At 43.7% G+C, this 18,171-nt stretch overlaps 1 protein-coding gene across 5 annotated transcripts in view; it reads right to left on the bottom strand.

The window, feature by feature from the left end:
- nhsl2 (NHS-like 2) overlaps positions 1-18,171 on the bottom strand; it is a 331,873-nt gene that overhangs the window by 24,449 nt on the left and 289,253 nt on the right. For 4 of the 5 annotated variants that reach the window (XM_078211495.1, XM_078211498.1, XM_078211497.1 and 1 more), the window contains exons 3-5: positions 11,814-11,947; positions 5,027-5,222; positions 4,036-4,167 (exon numbers count right to left, since the gene is read on the bottom strand). In XM_078211495.1, coding sequence (XP_078067621.1) covers positions 4,036-4,167; positions 5,027-5,222; positions 11,814-11,947 — 462 coding nt within the window. The remainder of the gene's footprint in view (positions 1-4,035; positions 4,168-5,026; positions 5,223-11,813; positions 11,948-18,171) is intronic. The other variant, XM_078211496.1, reaches the window with a different exon arrangement.

The raw sequence follows: 18,171 nt of genomic DNA, 5'->3' as shown, positions 1-18,171 counted from the left end.
GCAAACGCTGAGCCAATACAACAAAACATAAATTAATATGGCCCATAACTTTCCGGGTCTCCTAGCGTCATATTTGACGGATACCCCAATGATGTACTGAGGAATCCCTCCAGGATGTTCCCACAAGGGTTTACCCAGCAATTGCCCAGAAGTGTTAACTTCCTCTGGGCTGAGAACCATCTGACAGAGGCAATTTAAATTGTTAACTTCAGATGCTTCTGCCAGTTTTACCCTGAGAGTTCCTTTGATAGAGTTAGAAAGAAAAAAATCCCTTCGAACTCAAGGATAACTATCTAAAAACCCAGACCCAGCCCTGCCGGGGACTCACCACACCATTCCCCTACCGGCCCCACACCTCCTGCCGATCTGCCCTGACATCCCCTCCAGCTCTGATCAGACCCCCCTCCTGGCCTGACGTTCCCTCAAGTCCACCCCTGTCCCCAGGCTCCTCCTTTCTGGCTCAACTCCCCTCCTCTCTCAACTCCATTCTGGGAACCTCTTCGCCCCTCCCCCTACCCCACCTGATCTGGGACTCCCCTGCCCACACTGGGGACCCCCCCAGCTCCTCCAAGACCCATCCCACTCCGGGTCCTCCCACCCACCCACCCACCACTCACCCTCTCCTTTAGGTACACCGCCTTCCATGCCCCACACTCTTTAAATATCCCCTTCACAGCAGCTACTGCCATAAAAAAGGGGTATTCCTTACCTCTCTGCACCCCAGTTACGCTGCACTGATGCTGCCTGAGTGTGGAAGGTTGGGCGAGACAGGAACTGCAATTACAGCAAGAGTAAATCTGTCGAGAGTGGCAATCTGACGGAGATTGCTAGTTCAGACGCTAGTTCCGATGGACATTGCCACTCTGTGCAGGTTCTGGGTCTATGACTTTTGAAATTATGATTGAGTGTTTCCCAGATGGGGAAGGACAGCGGAATGCTGTCACAGTTAATATAAAGGAAATAAAGAAACAAAGAGAAAAACAGAGTATAGGGAAACAATGAGATAAGAATATTGGATTGAATTGTTCCAGCAACACATCTGGATGCAATATTTGATTTTGTTTTTGCTGTTGACTGTCAAAGCCTACATGAGAATGTTTAATGCGCTCACATTACATTACTGTTGGTGTTATTTTTACATTGGTGTTAAATCGTTAAAAAGAAATAACCTGTCTTTGTGAAAATGGGATGAATGTTGCAGATGTGTATTAAGCACTCATTTGGATTTCTATCCTGTATGATGGTAAATAGATACATTTACGATCCAGCTCCAGATACTGCTTTTTTTGATACTGTGTCTGAACTAGCCTGAAGCGATTGCACAGTCAGGAGGCCCAGAAACAGTAGGAAGCGAGGCATTTGACATTTGCAAGGTGCTGTGTAACAGAGCAATGCCGGAGCTGTTTGATAACTGACACTGCGTACCACTGACACAACTGAGAAAGGTTCTCTCCAGCCGCACTGCGCAAAGTGATGTTTCAACTCGGATTTGTGGTCAGGTAAAGTCTGGAACATTTGATGTGCTGATGACAGTTTTCTAATGGCCAAAGACAGCCAAAAACATTCAGGATAGCTGACGAGCTGAGGAAGTCAAGTCTGAAGTTTGGATTAAGCATCAGCAACGAGACATCATCGATGAGCAGTCGTGGTGAGGGCAGTGTGACAATCCATTCTACAACCATTGCCAACGTCAATCAGTTTCAATTGATAAGATTGAAAGTGAACACAAATGGAGCAGGTGCTACTGAAACCAGGACGAGGTTAGCAAAAATTGTCACTCCAAAATTGTCAGCAGAATGAACAAAGAACAAAGAAAATTTCAGCACAGGAACAGGCCTTTCGGCCCTCCAAGCCTGCACTGACCATGCTGCCCGACTTAACTAAAACCCCCTACTCTTCCAGGGACCATATCCCTCTATTCCCATCCTATTCATGTATTTGTCAAGACGCACCTTAAAAGTCACTACCGTATCCGCTTCTACTATCTCCCCGGCAACGAGTTCCAGGCACCCACCACCCTTTGTGTAAAAAATCTGCCTCGTACATCTTCTTTAAACCTTGCCTCTTGCACCTTAAACCCTATGCCCCCTAGTAACTGACTCTTCCATCCTGGAAAAGGCTTCTGACTATCCACTCTGTCCATGCCTCTCATAATCTTGTAGACTTCTATCAGATCGCCCCTCAACTTCAGTCGTTCCAGTGAGAACAAACCAAGTTTCTCCAACCTTTGTACAGAGAGATTCCAACATCAGCCTGCACTTGAAAGAGCAACTTGCAGAATTCCTGGTTTGGAACATTGCGCTGCATGGGTGCAAGAGTCAAACCCTCATTAAGACTGATAGCAAGGAGGTTACAGCTTTTGAAATGTGGCTCTAGTGAAAGGTCTTTTGGACAAAGTGAAGAAGCAATGAGATTGTCCACAAGAAAATCAGTGTCCCAGGGTCTCATGGAGTTTCAGCTGAAGTATAGAAGTAGAAAGTGAGAGTGGAGTGTTGGTGACAATAGAAGGTGAAACATCAGGAAAGAACAGGTCAGGTTGGAGGAGGACTGAATGGGTGGACAACATCAGGAATTGGATAGAGAGTGGAATGACACTCGCACCCAGAAATACACTGAACAGATAGAGATGCCCACAGCCCTTCGTGGATGATGGCAAATTATGAATGGATGAAAAGTCTGAACAAGCCCCACCCTGATAGTTAACAAGCAACAACAGCCTTTGCCATTGATATGCTATCTTTTCGTCTTCTGTTCAGGGGGCCGAGCACAATGCCAATTCCACTGAGATCATCGGCCTTTTGGCTAAGATCAAGTGTAGTTATGCGGATGCTGCACTTGGTTGAGGTCATTGGGTTGCACTTAAGCTTCATTTTCATATGAAGCAATTTTTAAAAGCGGCATCTCGGCCTTTTGGCTAAGATGCAAATGAGATCAAGCCTTGGAGGCGGAGACGTCTGCCTATTCCAATCAGCTTGGCTCATGTAGATCAGGCCCAAGACAGGGTAAAGGGTCGCATACCCTGTCTTGTCAGCTTGGATCGGAAGTGTCTCAACGTGTTGAGACTCTGAATTGGACTTGATTTGATTGAATTGGAAAAGTATATTTAAAATTCCACTGAGATCAAGTGTAGTATAGACGGGCTGCACTTGGTTGAGGTCATTAGGTTACATTTAAGCTTCATTTGAAGCAATTTTTTAAAGCGGCATCTCGGCCTTTTGGCTAAGATGCAAATGAGATCAAGCCTTGGAAGAGGTGAGTCTGCACCTACTCCAATCAGCTTGGCTCATGTAGATCAGGCCCAAGACAGGAGTGTAGGCCCTGTCTTGTCAGCTTGGATCAGAAATGTCTCAACTTGTTGAGACTCTGAATTGGACTTGATTTGATTGAATTGGAAAAAGTATTTAAAAAATTTTTTTTTAATTCCACTGAGAGTTAGTATGTATTTTAGAAAGGGTACAACTCTGATTAAAAAGAGAGATGGTGGTAGCATCCCTACCTCTGGGTCAGAAGTTCCAGATTCAAGTCCCACTTCAGGACTTGATGGCCAAATCTGTTCATAATGTGGCCAAACAGGTTGATTATCAGCCTGTAAATCCTTTTGATAGGCTTGATGGCAGGGGGTAAGGGAGGTTGAATTTCCTGCTCAGCCATACTGCAGAAGGAAATCGCAAACTACTACAGTACTTTGCCAAGTATAATTGTGGAGCAGTCTAATGGAAATTTATGGCCATCAACATCTACTTAGGGCATGATACTTAAAGGTGGAGGAGGAATTACTCTGATGCATCTCTCTGCACCACTTTTGTTCCAAATTAAACTAAATTGTAGTCACTGTTTGAATTTTATAAGACAAACACAAATTTGACTTTTTCCTCACAATATCATTTTTGCAGTGGGTCCTGATCCTTCAGCAAGGAACTGTCAGCAACAGAAAATAATTACCCTCAGGTTCAGCTGCACGTTGATCCTCTCTGCTCCTAAACATGTAGGAAGCAGGATAAATCCCCAGGGATTTGACCAGAGAGGGCTGCTCACCTTGCTGAGGCTGACCTGCCTCGTGCAAGCCAGTGACTGTCCGTCTCCTCCTCAGTGTACTCTTTGGGTTCATCGCGGTCTCTGTGTTGAACAAAGAGTGGTGTGTGTTTGCGTGCCGCTCAAGGGCTTCCCCTGAACAAGAACAAAGATAAAAACAAATTAATCTCCCTCCAAGTCATTCATTTTTCCACAAGGCAGATCCAATCGTGCCATCCCCCAATCTTTTCCTTGCTTGTTTCTAAGGAACTCCAGGGTGTTTGTGTGTGTCCGAGGTCTTTGTGTATCTCTTTAAGTGACCGTACGTCATATGCAGCAAGCTATTTATCCAGTTACCAAGTATTGGGGAGTTGTTAATGCTTGATAAGGACTTGCTTGTTGCAAAGAACAGCACTCTCTGCTTCAGTTGCTCATTAACCTGTCCAGTGTGGGATCGGTCTCAGGATTTATCACAGCCAAGATGATATTTGGATTGCTGCAAATAGTCTTTAAGACTCCTAGTCTGGGAAGTAAATGGATCAGCTTGGATTGCCATTGCTGATGACTATCCATGTGCATGGCAACTGGGTGAGGACTATATCAGCTGTGATGTGCTTTAAGCTTGGTGAAGCTGTTTGACTCTAAGGACAGAATTTTCCTGGCCCTGGGTTGTGGACATGGAAGTGGAGGCAAGGAAAACTGCCTCCCCCCCGAACCCCATCCCTCACCCCCCTTCACTCCCCAACCACATAGGAAAGCTGCTCGCTCCGTGGATGTGGCCTCACTGAGGCTGTGAGTGGTCTGGGGGGGGGGGTCCCCAAACAGTGATCTTTGGGCAGGAAAGGCAGCCCTGTGATCCCAATGACTGTATATCCCCTGCCCTTCTCTGCTCGGATTGATTTTGTTCCCAGCCATACTTGCACTGACCAACCCGAAAGTTCTGTTGCATTTCTCACTGATTCCCATCCCACCCACCAAGATGTCTGTGATAAACAGGAAAAGGAATGCATCATACCAGTCACATTGATGGGTACAAGATCCGCCTGAACAGTCCGTGTGCGGTACCACTTCTTTTCCTCTGGTGTTGACGGTGGTACAGGCTGAGTCCACTTGTGTGGCTTATCTGGTGTTGATGGTGAGTTCAGAAGTAGTTCTTGTGGCCTTATACCAATGGTGGTTGTTTCATCCTCACTATTAGATCTTGTGCTTGGCTAACTCACCAAAACATAAAAACCAAAGATAAAAATCATCTACGAAAAATGCAGCACTGCTTCTAAACAATTTGTTTAAGGAAGAGATTTCAGATGACTGGGCTGCACCTTTTAATGAGTTGGGTGAATACTTTTCTCCAGACACATACTGGATGGTGTCAGCAGTTCAAAGACCGCTGTATCATGTTCAAGCCAGCTACGATCATTCATGGCCTAAATAGCGAAAGGACTCAATCACATAATAGTAAAACTGGAAAAGAGCATGAGCGGCAGACATAACTTGGAAAAAGAACATACATGTGTACTTGAAATACGAAAAGGACTGGAGTCAGAAACAGAAATTTGATACAAGTGCATTCATTTGAAATAGGAAGTGGGTGTGTATAAAATGAGAAAATGTATGAAATGTGGGTGTAATGGGTAAATGTGTTGAATGTGAATGTGTAACACAGGGAAAGATCCCAATGTGTCTGAATACATGTGTTACCATTAAAAGATAAAAACAGTAGAATTGAATGATCAAAACTGCCAGCTGGAACCAAAGTTTGAGATTGCATACTGTTTGGGTGGTCACTGTAATACTGATAGAAACAGTAAGAAGTTTAACAACACCAGGTTAAAGTCCAACGGGTTTATTTGGTAGCAAATGCCACTAGCTTTCGGAGCGCTGCCCCTTCGTCAGGTGGAGTGGAGAAATGCTCACAAACAGGGCATACAGAGACATAAACTCAATTTACAGAATAATGATTGGAATGCAGTCTTTACAGATAATCAAGTCTTAAAGGTACAAACAATGTGAATGGAGGGAGCATTAAGCACAGGTTAAAGGGATGTGTATTGTCTCCAGACAGGACAGCCAGTGAGGTTCTGCAAATCCAGACAAGCTGTGGGGGTTACAGATAGTGTGACATGAACCCAAGATCCTGGTTGAGGCCGTCCTCATGTGTGCGGAACTTGGCTATCAGTCTCTGCTCAGCGACTCTGCGCTGTCGTGTGTCGTGAAGGCCGCTTTGGAGAACGCTTACGCGAAGATCCCCAACTCGGCCAACGTTGTCTACCTGATACGCTGCAGGAAAAGATGTCCCGAGGCATGGTACATTGGGGAGACCATGCAGACGCTACGACAACAGATGAATGAACACCGCTCGACAATCACCAGGCAAGAGTGTTCTCTTCCTGTTGGGGAGCACTTCAGCGGTCACGGGCATTCGGCCTCTGATCTTTGCGTAAGCGTTCTCCACGGCGGCCTTCACGACACACGACAGCGCAGAGTCGCTGAGCAGAGACTGATACACAGGTTCCGCACACATGAGGATGACCTCAACCGGGATCTTGGGTTCATGTCACACTATCTGTAACCCACACAGCTTGTCTGGATTTGCAGAACCTCACTGGCTGTCCTGTCTGGAGACAATACATCCCCTTAACCTGTGCTTAATGCTCTCTCCATTCACATTGTTTGTACCTTTAAGACTTGATTATCTGTAAAGACTGCATTCCAATCATTATTCTGTAAATTGAGTTTGTGTCTCTGTATGCCCTGTTTGTGAGCATTTCTCCACTCCACCTGACGAAGGGACAGCCTGTTCCAAAAGCTAGTGGCATTTGCTACCAAATAAACCTGTTGGACTTTAACCTGGTGTTGTTAAACTTCTTATTGTGTTTACCCCAGTCCAACGCCGGCATCTCCACATCTTACTGATGAAAACATAGAAAATCAAGAATGCACAGACCATTCAGCCCTACAAGCCTGCTCCGCCATTCACTATGATTATTGGTAATCCTCTATCTCATAGCCATAGTCCAGTACTCTCCTCATAATCCTGGACACCTTTAGCGTCTAGAAATATATCTATTTCCTTCTTAAATACAGTCAGTGATTTGTCCTCCACAGCTTTCTGTGGTAGACAATTCCATAGGTTCATTACCCTCTGAGAGAGGGTGTTTCTCCTCATCTCAGTCCTAAATGGCCTACTCTGTATCCTGAGACTGTGATCATTTGTTCTAGACCCTCTTCCCAGAGGAAATAACATCCCTGCATCCAGTCTGTTCAATCCTATCAGAATTTTCCTATCAGGATCAGTGCTGGGTCCTCAGCTATTTGTGATTTTTATAAATGACTTGGAGGAGGGGGCTGAAGGGTGAATCAGTAAATTTGCAGATGACACCAAGATTGGTGGAGTAGTGGATGAGGTGGAGGGCTATTGTGGGCTGCAAAGAGACATTGATAGGATGCAGAGCTGGGCCAAAAAATGGCAGATGGAGTTTAACCCTGATAAATGCGAGGTGATTCATTTTGGTAGGACAAATTTGAATGCAGATTACAGAGTCAAAGGTAGGGTTCTGAGGAACGTGGAGGAACAAAGAGATCTTGGGCTTCATATCCATAGATCTCTGAAGGTTGCCACTCAAGTGGATAGAGCCGTGAAGAAGGTCTATAGTGTGTTAGCGTTTATTAACAGGGGGTTTGAGTTTAAGAGCCGTGGGGTTATGCTGCAACTGTACAGGACCTTGGTGAGACCACGTTTGGAATATTGTGTGCAGTTCTGGTCACCTCATTATAAGAAGGATGTGGAAGCACTGGAAAGAGTGCAAAGGAGATTTACCAGGATGCTGCCTGGTTTGGCGAGTAGGTCTTATGAGGAAAGGTTAAGGGAGCTAGGGCTTTTCTCTTTAGAGCTGAGGAGGTTGAGAGGCGACTTAATAGAGGTTTATAAGATGATGAGGGGGATAGATAGAGTGGACGTTCAGAGACTATTTCCTCGGGTGGATGTAGCTCTTACTAGGGAGCATAACTATAAGGTTCGTGGTGGAAGGTATAGGAGGGATGTACGAGGTAGGTTCTTTATTCAGAGAGTGGATGGGGTGTGGAATGGACTGCCTGCTGTGATAGTGGAGTCGGACACTTTAGGAACTTTCAAGCAGTTATTGGATAGGCACATGGAGCACACTAGAATGATAGGGAGTGGGATAGCTTGATCTTGGTTTCAGAAAGGGTTCGGCACAACATCGTGGGCCGAAGGGCCTGTACTGTGCTGTACTGTTCTATGTTCTATGTAATTATATATGTTTCAATGAGATCCCCTCTCAATCTTCTAAATTCCAGTGAATATTGTCCTAATTGACCCAATCTCTCCTCAAAAGACAATCCTGCCATTCCAGGAATCAGTACGGTGAACCTTTGCTGCCCTTCCTCTCTGGCAAGTATATCCTTTCTTAGATAATGAGACCAAAACTTCACACAATACTCCAGGTGTGGTCTCACCAAGGCTTTGTAAAGCTGCAGCAAGATATCCTTGTTCCTGAACTCAAGTCCTCTTGTGATGAAGGTCAACATACCATTTGCCTTGCTAACTGTTTACTGTACCTGAATGCTTGCATTCAGTTACTTCTGCAGTGAATGAGATGGAAAATAAGGCCCAGACAGTGATTGTTAGACATACTGTGAAGGCATCACACTCCCAATCCTGTTCTCATCTAATAGCCACCTGAACTTGGTCTCCAACAGCAACTATTTGATAGCAATCAGATGGAAGGAGATTGGCTGTCCTTTTTGCTGATGGCAATTGTAGTAATTAAACTGCAACGCCAGCTCTGCTCAGTTACAAAGCACAGATTTTACATTGACCATTTAACCAGGCCAAACACTGACTGAAAGGAGCACTTGTAGGCTCGGGAAACAAGTCAGCTGCCAGGCCCTTGACCCAGTAATACAATCTTGAATGGCCAGAGAAGAGCAGAATAAGAGGAACATGTGAGGGCTAAAAAAAACAAGATTAGGAATCTCTGCTATATTGTCTCACTAAACATAAAACACATACAACAAGACTAGTACCCATCGCGTACACAAAGACAAGTACCTATCATACACACTGAAATAAACAACCATTGTAGAAACTGAGACAAGTACTCATCGCACACATTGCAATAGGGACCCATCATATACACAGAGACAAATATCCATTATATACACTAAGATACAAATCCATCATGTATACAGAGACAAGGATCCAGCACATACACTGAGATAAACACACATTATATAAACTGAGACAAGTACCCATCATATACACTGAGGCTTGCACCCATTGTATAAACTGAGACAAGGATCCAGCATATGCGCTGAGACTGACACCCATCATATACACCCTTTGTACATACTGAAACTTGCATGCATTGTATACACTGAGGCAACCACCTATCACTTTGGCAGGTAGAATAAAAAAGGAGAGTAGATCTTAAAAGGAGAATGGCTGCAGAATGCTGAGGTGCAGAGGGATCGAGGTGTTCTCATGCATGAGTCACAAAGAGTTAGTATGCAGGTGCAGCATGTAATCAAGAAGGCTAATGGAACACTATCCTTTATTATGAGATGAATTAAACATAACAGTAAGGAATTTATGCTTCAGTTAATCGGGACATTGGTGAGAACACATCTCAAACATTGTTTACAGTTTTGGTCTCCTTATTTAAGGAAGCATGTAAATACGTTGTAGGTAGTTCAGAGAAGGTTTACTACATTGATACCTGGAATGGATAGGTTGCCTTATGAGGAAAGGTTGGGCAGACTGGGCTTGTTTCCACTGGAGTTTAGCTGAGTGAGGGTTAATTTGATTGAAGTATATAAGATTTTGAATGGTCTAGACCAGGTGGATGTGGAAAGGATGTTTTCTTCTGTGGGTGAGTCCAGAACGAGGGGGACACTGCTTTAAAATTAGGGGTCACCCTTAGAGGATAGAGATGAGGAGATTTTTTTTCTCTTAGAAGTTTGTGACTCTTTGGAACTCGCTGCCTCAGAGGGCGGTGGAAGTGAGCTCATTGAATATTCTTAAGACAGAGGGAGATAAATTATTTTTAGGCAAGGGAATCAAAGGTTATTGGGGAGGTAGATGGGAATGTGGAATTCTAAACACAAACAGATCACCCATGATCTTATTGAACGGCAGAGCAGGCTCAAGGGGCTAAATGGCCTATTTCTGCTCCGATTTTGTATGTTCTCATATACACAGAGACTAGCATCCATCATATACAGTGAAACATGGACTGACTGTACACACTGAGACAAGCAACCATTGTCCACATTGTGACTTACACCCATCATATTCAGAGACAAGTACCCGTCATATAGACTAAGATCCACAGTATACACTGATACCTGCCAAATTCCTCTGTACTTTCAGTCATATTCTATTTATTCTTTGAATGTTTTTTCCTCACCTCTAAGTCCTGCAAGCATGTGGCACCTTTCATATCCCAGACAAAAGACATTAGACATGAAACCCAGACAGTGATTGTCAGTGCAAGATTTATCTATAACATCAGAACTGAGCACCATCCTATTTACACACACACACACAGACAGACACACACACAGACTTACACACACACACACAGACATACACACACGCACAGAGACACACACACAGACATTCACACACACACACACAGAGACACACACACAGAGACATACACACACAGACGCACACATACACACACACAGATACACACACAGAGAGACATACACACGGAGGGACACTCAGAGACATGCGCAGACACACCCATACACAAGGACACACAGAGACACACGCATAGAGACACACACATACACATATCGACACTCAGAGACACACAAAGACACATACAGATACACAAAGAGGGAAATTTTCCCATCCTGCCCACCACATAGAGGGCTGAAACAGGCCATGCAAAGGTCCATTGACCTTGGGTGGGATTTTCTGGTTTTGGGGTGAGCGTGGCTGGAAAATCCTGCCCAAAGAGATACACACTTACAAACATATACACAAAGAGACATACAGATATACATAGACACACAGAGACACAAAGAAAAAGACAAATAGGCATACACACACAGATACATACAGAGACACACACACAGATACAGAGAGGTACACACAGATATACATAGATACACAGACACACACAGATACACTGACACACACAAACACAACACAAGCACACACATATGCACACATACAGATAGACACAGACACACAGTAAATCTTAAATTTAGGGAATAAAATCTGCTATCCTTTCCTCGTCTGACCTATATGTGATTCCAGATCCATAGTGCCCTGTGAAATAGCCTAGCAAGCCACTTAGTTGAAAGACGATCAGGAATGGGCAATAAATGATAGCTCAGTCAGTGATACCCACACCCATTGAATAAAAAAGGTTCACACAGATACACACATGCAGCTTGGACTAACATCATTACATATGATGTTACTCATAGAATCATAGAAACCCTACAGCACAGAAAGAGGCCATTCGGCCCATCGAATCTGCACCGACCACAATCCCACCCAGGCCCTACCCTCATACCCCTACATATTTACCCACTAATCCCTCTAACCAACACATCTCAGGACACTAAGGGCAATTTTAGCATGGCCAATTAACCTAACCCTCACATCTTTGGACTGTGGGAGGAAACCGGAGCACCCGGAGGAAACCCACGCTGCATCATATGTAAAACTCTGATAGTTTTGTGTTTTCCTGTACTCCTCAATCAGGCGTGCTGTATTTTACACTCTCACTAACACACCACATAGTGCAATAAGGACTTCTTACCATCAACACAAATTCCATCCGCTTCTCTCCTTTTCTGGGACAGCTGTCAGGAACAACCTCTCTGTTGAGAACTGGTTTGTGTCCAAAGGTATTTGCAGCCACTTCGTTCTGTATCGTTGGCTCACCAAACTCTTCTGAAAGAAAGAGGCACATTTCGACATGTCAGAGTAGATTGGGGAGGGCCTGGTGTCGAAATGGGCTGGAAAGGATTGCTGTTATTTGAGATTCTAAACAGTTCAAAGTTTAAGAGTCAGGCTTTCTGAATCCCACTCACTGGTGGCACAAGAACGATTTCATTCTTGACTGTCTAAAGGTTGCTGGTTATCTAAATGACAATACAAATGGCACACTGATGAAGGCTGGTTGCTTAGCAGTGATGGAGTTAAGAGAGACAATAGCTCACAACTCGAGCAAACAAAATACTCTGCACCCTCCAGCACTCTTGAACAGCCCAGATATCCTGTACGTACACCCATCTTTCAAAATCTTTTCACCTTCTAGAATACGTTGTGTGTAACAAAGTTCCAATGTTAAATGGTTCTTTCACTTTTAAAACAATTTGCAAACCAATGGGGAAAGTCACTTTGAACTCCACGAGTTGATTTTGTGAATTTCAGTGGTCGGAATTACAAATGAGCTGCCACAGATCACCACTAAATGCGTTATCATCAACTGGAGAGAAAGAGAGGCATCATTAACATCCCCTAGTTTCGAGTACTGTCATAACTGCACCCTCCAGGTGAGTACTATATTCCACCATACTCCTGAACATTGACTTTAAGAGTTGTGGAGGTAGACACTTTACTTTACAGAGTGCCCAATCCCTGCTCTTGGTGTTGGCATGCTTGATCCAGTTTAGCTTTGAGTCAGTCAAAAACGTTGTTGGTGGGAGGAATTGGCAAGGCAGGAAATGACCTGTTGGTTTTTGAGAGTCCTAGTCAGTGTTGTTCATTTAGTATCTGTAATTTCAGACTGGACTAGTTCAGACTAGTTCTCAAGTAGCATCAGAAAAACATGAACATTTTGTGTTAGTCCCTCCCCTCATCTCAATCCATCTTCACTAATGAGATTTTCCATAATGTTTTGCAGGTAGCTGCATTGACTCTGCCTGACAAGAGTGCAGGAATTACAATTGCAGACAAATGACTGCTGCAAATTTCTCCACGTACTTTTCCTGTAACAGTGCCAGTGCAGATCAAAGGGAGACTGCCCCCTTATAAATCTGGTGCTACTGCTTCCAGAGCTGTCACTGAGATGTTCCTTGGGTTACTTAGCTCATTGTTTGTGAGATCTTGTTGTACATACACTGGCTGCCGTGTATCCCTACACTAGAAACAAATTGCAATTCAAAATGTACTCATTCACTGTGACACACTCTGCAGTGTCCTGCAAATGTGAGAGGAGGCGATATATAAATGCAAGCTCTATTTTTAATTCTTTCTGTTTGAAGGTTAGGCTGGTAATGTCAAGAAACTAACCAAAAGAGAAACTGCTGGAAAATCTCAGCAGGTCTGGTAGCTTCTGTAAGGAGAGAAAAGAGCTGACGTTTCGTGTCCAGATGACCCTTTGTCAAAGCTTTGACCAAGGGTCATCTGGACTCAAAACCTGAGCTCTTTTCTCTCCTTACAGATGCTGCCAGACCTGCTGAGATTTTCCAGCATTTTCTTTTTTGGTTTCAGATTCCAGCATCCACAGTAATTTGCTTTTATCCAATGTCAAGAAAGGTCTTGGGGTTGAAGTTCATCTTGGACAATAGCGTTCAAAGGTCAATGAATGATTGGACGTCCATTTTATACTCACCTGATTCTCTTTTTCTCTGAGGTCACGTACCAACTGACTCAAGAACAGCTTCTTTCCCACTGCTATCAGACTTTTGAATGCTCCTACCTTATACTTAGTTGATCTTTCCCTACACCCTAGCTATGACTGAAACACTGCATTCTGCATCCGCTCTTTTCCTCCTCCCCTATGTACTCTATGAACCATATGCTTTGTCTGTATATGGCACCAGAAACAATACTTTTCATGTATACCAATTCATGTGACAATATTAAATCAAATCAACTTTTTCAGTGGCTTCAACACTTACCAGGGAATGAGGACAGAATAAAAGAAAATGCAATGTCAAAAATAAGAAACTCAGATTAATCAAGCCAAAGCTTCAGCTTGCAAGACTTTTCAACTATTCATGACAAGTTAGCATTGCCAAACCTCCAGAATTGTCCAGGAGTCTCCAGGAATTGTGGATTAGTCTCCATGATGCTACAACCTACTTCCACTAACTTCAACAACAACTTATATTTATATAATAACTTCATGAAATGTTCCAAGATGCTTCACAAGAGCATTATAAAACAAGATATGGCACCGAGCCACAAAAGATGTTAGGCCAGATTTGAAAACAAAGCTGAGAACTTATAAATCAAGATGCTGCTGAACCTGGAACCGATGTAGGTCAGTGAGCTAAATAGTGATAAAGGAGTGGGACTTCCTCCAAGTTAAGACATAAGCAGAGCTTTGACAGACCTCAAGTTTACAGAGAGTAGAATGTGGGAAACCAGCCAGGAGGGCACTGGAGTAGTCAAAAGGACATCAAGGCGTGGATGTCGGCGTAAACAGCAGGTGAGCAGAGAAATGGGTGAATTTGAATTACAAAGGTGGCTCATCTGGGAAACAAAGGTGAAAACAGACAGGCAACCTCAGACTGGGAGACCAGGCAAAGGGATGGAGTCATAGCTCGGGGATGGAGTTATAGCTCGGGAACAGAGTCTGGAGTGGGGACAGAAAACAAAAACTTCATTCTTCCCAATATTTAATTGGAGGAATTTTTTGTTGATTCAGGACTGGATGTCAAATGAGCAGTTTACTAATTTAGCAACAGCGGAGGAGTTGAGTGGGATAACACTGGGTGTCATCAATGTACCTGTGAAAGCTATGTGCCTTTGAATAATGTTGTTAAAGGACAGCATATAAATGAGAAATACAATAAGGCCAAAGATAGCAGTAGATCTGGTACATACAGGGTTAATGTGGGATTGAGTACAGTACCATCCACACAATGATGTAAGGAAGACTCCTGTGAATCTCCCTTGGAAGTCCAGCTTCAGGATGCAGAGCTCACAGCCTGCAAGGATGAGATTTTCTTTAAAATTCCAGGCCAGCCAGTCCTGAGAAACCCCTTTTCATTAATTCAGTCAGGAGAGTCGTTTGAAAGAAATCCGTCACGAATCACAATCCCCAACTTTGAGTCTCAACGTGCGACTCCGGAGTTCAGTAAAGTAAAAAATAATAATTTTGTCTACTTCGGGTACCTCACAAACATCCAATTTCTGAAACAACAAGCCTGCGGTTATTTTCTATGCATCCCGATTCGCAACATTGTCCAACTGATTGAATCAAGTCGGCAGTCGGTCGACCTACATAGCATTGTGGGCCCTTCTTCAGGCAGATGCACGCCACTGCCATTTTGGAAAATCGGCCAAAACCAACAAGCGCGGCCAGATCCAATGTTCAGCAGTGAATGGCAACGCCATCTTGAAAGCATGTAATCTCTTAAAGCTGCACTCACACTCCAGAAAATAGTCAAAATGAATCACAATTTCACACTTCTAGCTCCACCGGGATTCAGCCATGGTACAGACCAGTTACAGAACTGGAGCCTTTAGAGGAAAAGATTTTTAAGATCCAGTATTTCTGCAAGGCTAAACAAAAAGTCAGAAGCAGAACAAGTCAATACACTTCTTTATTCGATTGGGCCAATTGCAGATGACATCACTGTATTCAAGCGATCAATGAGTTATTTCTCAAATTTGATATTGCTGGAACCACAATCATGCTGGAACCTCATAGCAGTATCACTATGCGGTTAGTGATACTGCTACACTAACAACAGTGTCGTTGTTACTCTGTCAACAACAAAAAAACAGAGGTGAGCGTGACAAATAAGTAGACAAATAGCGCTTTCATCTTCCCCACAAAAACCGATCAGGAGTAACAACAACAATGCACCACCAAACCAGCCAGACCAACCAGCCATGGTTTAACTTCAAACAATAGAAAACATGGATTAAAACATACCCAAATGCCAGTCCAAACTCCAAGCCAGCAACAAGAACCAAAACTACCAGAGCTTGCCACTCTCCTGAAAGAATGGCGCATGAGATATGGAAAGGTTATAAGGCCTCCAGACCACCTGAACCTGTTAATTCAAGGACTTGAAGGGGGAATGTTAATATTGCGATAGCAATAATGTTGGAATACCATTAAGGTCGTAACAGTAAGGTAAATGCACAAGACTTACAACAATGTGAGGCTTGAAGTAAACTAATATCCATGGGGTAAAGACAGGGACGGGGTGGGAGTGAGGGTGTAGTAGAAGGGTCTGGTACATAAAGGGTTAATGTGGGACTGAATATAATATCGCCCACACAGTGATGTAAGAAGAGACATGACCCATTGTCAGTCTAGACATGGACAGAGATGTGCAAAGACCTAGGATAGAATCAGCTCCATACATGTACCCTCCTGTACATATATGTAAATATATATTTACTGTGAACATGTATATAGTTGATAAGGAAAACTTGCTAGTCATATACTCAAGACTACTAAGCTTATTCTTCAAGATGCTTGGGGACACTAGTGCCACAACTTCAGGGCCACTAAAATCCAAAGAGACTAGTTCCTATTGCACCAACCTCTTAAGTGAGACCCTATGTGGAAGGTCAGAACAGAACTTGGATTTTCTTTGCTGTGAGCCTTCCACTGATTCTGTCTCCACAAGAGGCTGATGTTTGGCTGCTATACTTTAATAAAGACTCTAAAGAAAATAATGAGTAATTCTGTCCTGGCTGGAGAATTGCACTTCCACTGCCTAGAAATCATAGAAGAAATCATAGAAACCCTACAGTACAGAAAGAGGCCATTCGGCCCATCGAGTCTGCACCGACCACAATCCCACCCAGGCCCCAGCCCCATATCCCCACACATTTTACCCACTAATCCCTCTAATCTACACATCCCCGGACACTAAGGGGCAATTTTAGCATGGCCAATCAACCTAACCCGCACATCTTTGGACTGTGGGAGGAAACCGGAGCACCCGGAGGAAACCCACGCAGACACGAGGAGAATGTGCAAACTCCACACAGGCATTGACCCAAGCCGGGAATCGAACCCAGGTCCCTGGAGCTGTGAAGCAGCAGTGCTAACCACTGTGCTACCGTGCCGCCTGAGTCATGTCTGTATGAAGGTTGGTTTCCTTCTATATACGTTGCAGTTGCTTTGTGTGGGGGTCTGGGGGGTGAGGGAAGGGGGGTGGTGATGGTGGGCAGGGGGGTGGGTGAGAGATAAGATGGCAATTCCCTGGTGCCTGTTTGGCTTTATTGGTTCATTTATTTCATTGAACTTGTGGAATTGCGACAGTTTGCAATAAATTAATGGGGTGTTGGTCTTAAATTTGGATGCAAGTTAATTTAATAAATAGATGAAGATTTCCATCAATTAGCTTCAAAATGTTGAAAAATATGGTTAATCAGATAACAAAATAGAAATCGCCTGGTGGGGACATAACCACAGAAAAAATAATCTCCTACCTTCAGAACACACAGTCCATCCATAATTTCTAAGTCATCATTGCACTTGTTCTGGTCTTCATGTGTCATAGATCTCTATTAAGCTGCTTGTTCTTTGGAAGCTGTTAGTTTATTCATTTGGCATTGACTCCAGCTTCTTTGCACTGTCCCTCCTGATACTTACCCACTCAATTCTGTTTTCATCCTTTAACATCTGTTTTGAAGGTTCTTCAGTGCCTCGACATCATTCCAATAATATGGAGAACAGAATTGTGCAAGGTGCTCCAAGTGACTGATCCTGAAATGCTGCTGCCTGCTTCTGTGTATTTGCAACAGGGAGCTTTGATAACTGGATGCTGTTACAATAATTGCCATTGTAATGTCAGCAATGCAGCAATTAATTTGTGCACAGCAGGATCTCACAAATTGCAATGAAGTAATGATCAGATAAACTGCTTTCGTAAAAAAATTTATTAGTGTCACAGGAAACCCACACAGACACAGGAAGAACGTGCAAACTCCACCCAAACAGTGGCCCAAGCCGGGAATCGAAACATGTCCATTGATTATCAATGAAGCAGTACGGTGGCCCAGTGGTTAGCACTGCTACCTTACAGTGTCACCATCTAGCTCACACAGAGTTCATACTCACAACAGTTATTAAAAAATTGTTAGTGTTTGTGGATTCAGAGGTTGAGTGTAGTTTAGTGTTTAAAAGAGAGGAGAGGATATAAAAAAAACTCCTTGTAAAATTGTAACCAGTGCAGGAAGGGCTAGTGCACAAT

The sequence above is a fragment of the Mustelus asterias genome, chromosome 4 (genome assembly GCF_964213995.1).
Source record: "Mustelus asterias chromosome 4, sMusAst1.hap1.1, whole genome shotgun sequence".
Taxonomy (NCBI): domain Eukaryota; kingdom Metazoa; phylum Chordata; class Chondrichthyes; order Carcharhiniformes; family Triakidae; genus Mustelus; species Mustelus asterias.
This window is presented reverse-complemented; position numbering and strand designations above follow the sequence as displayed.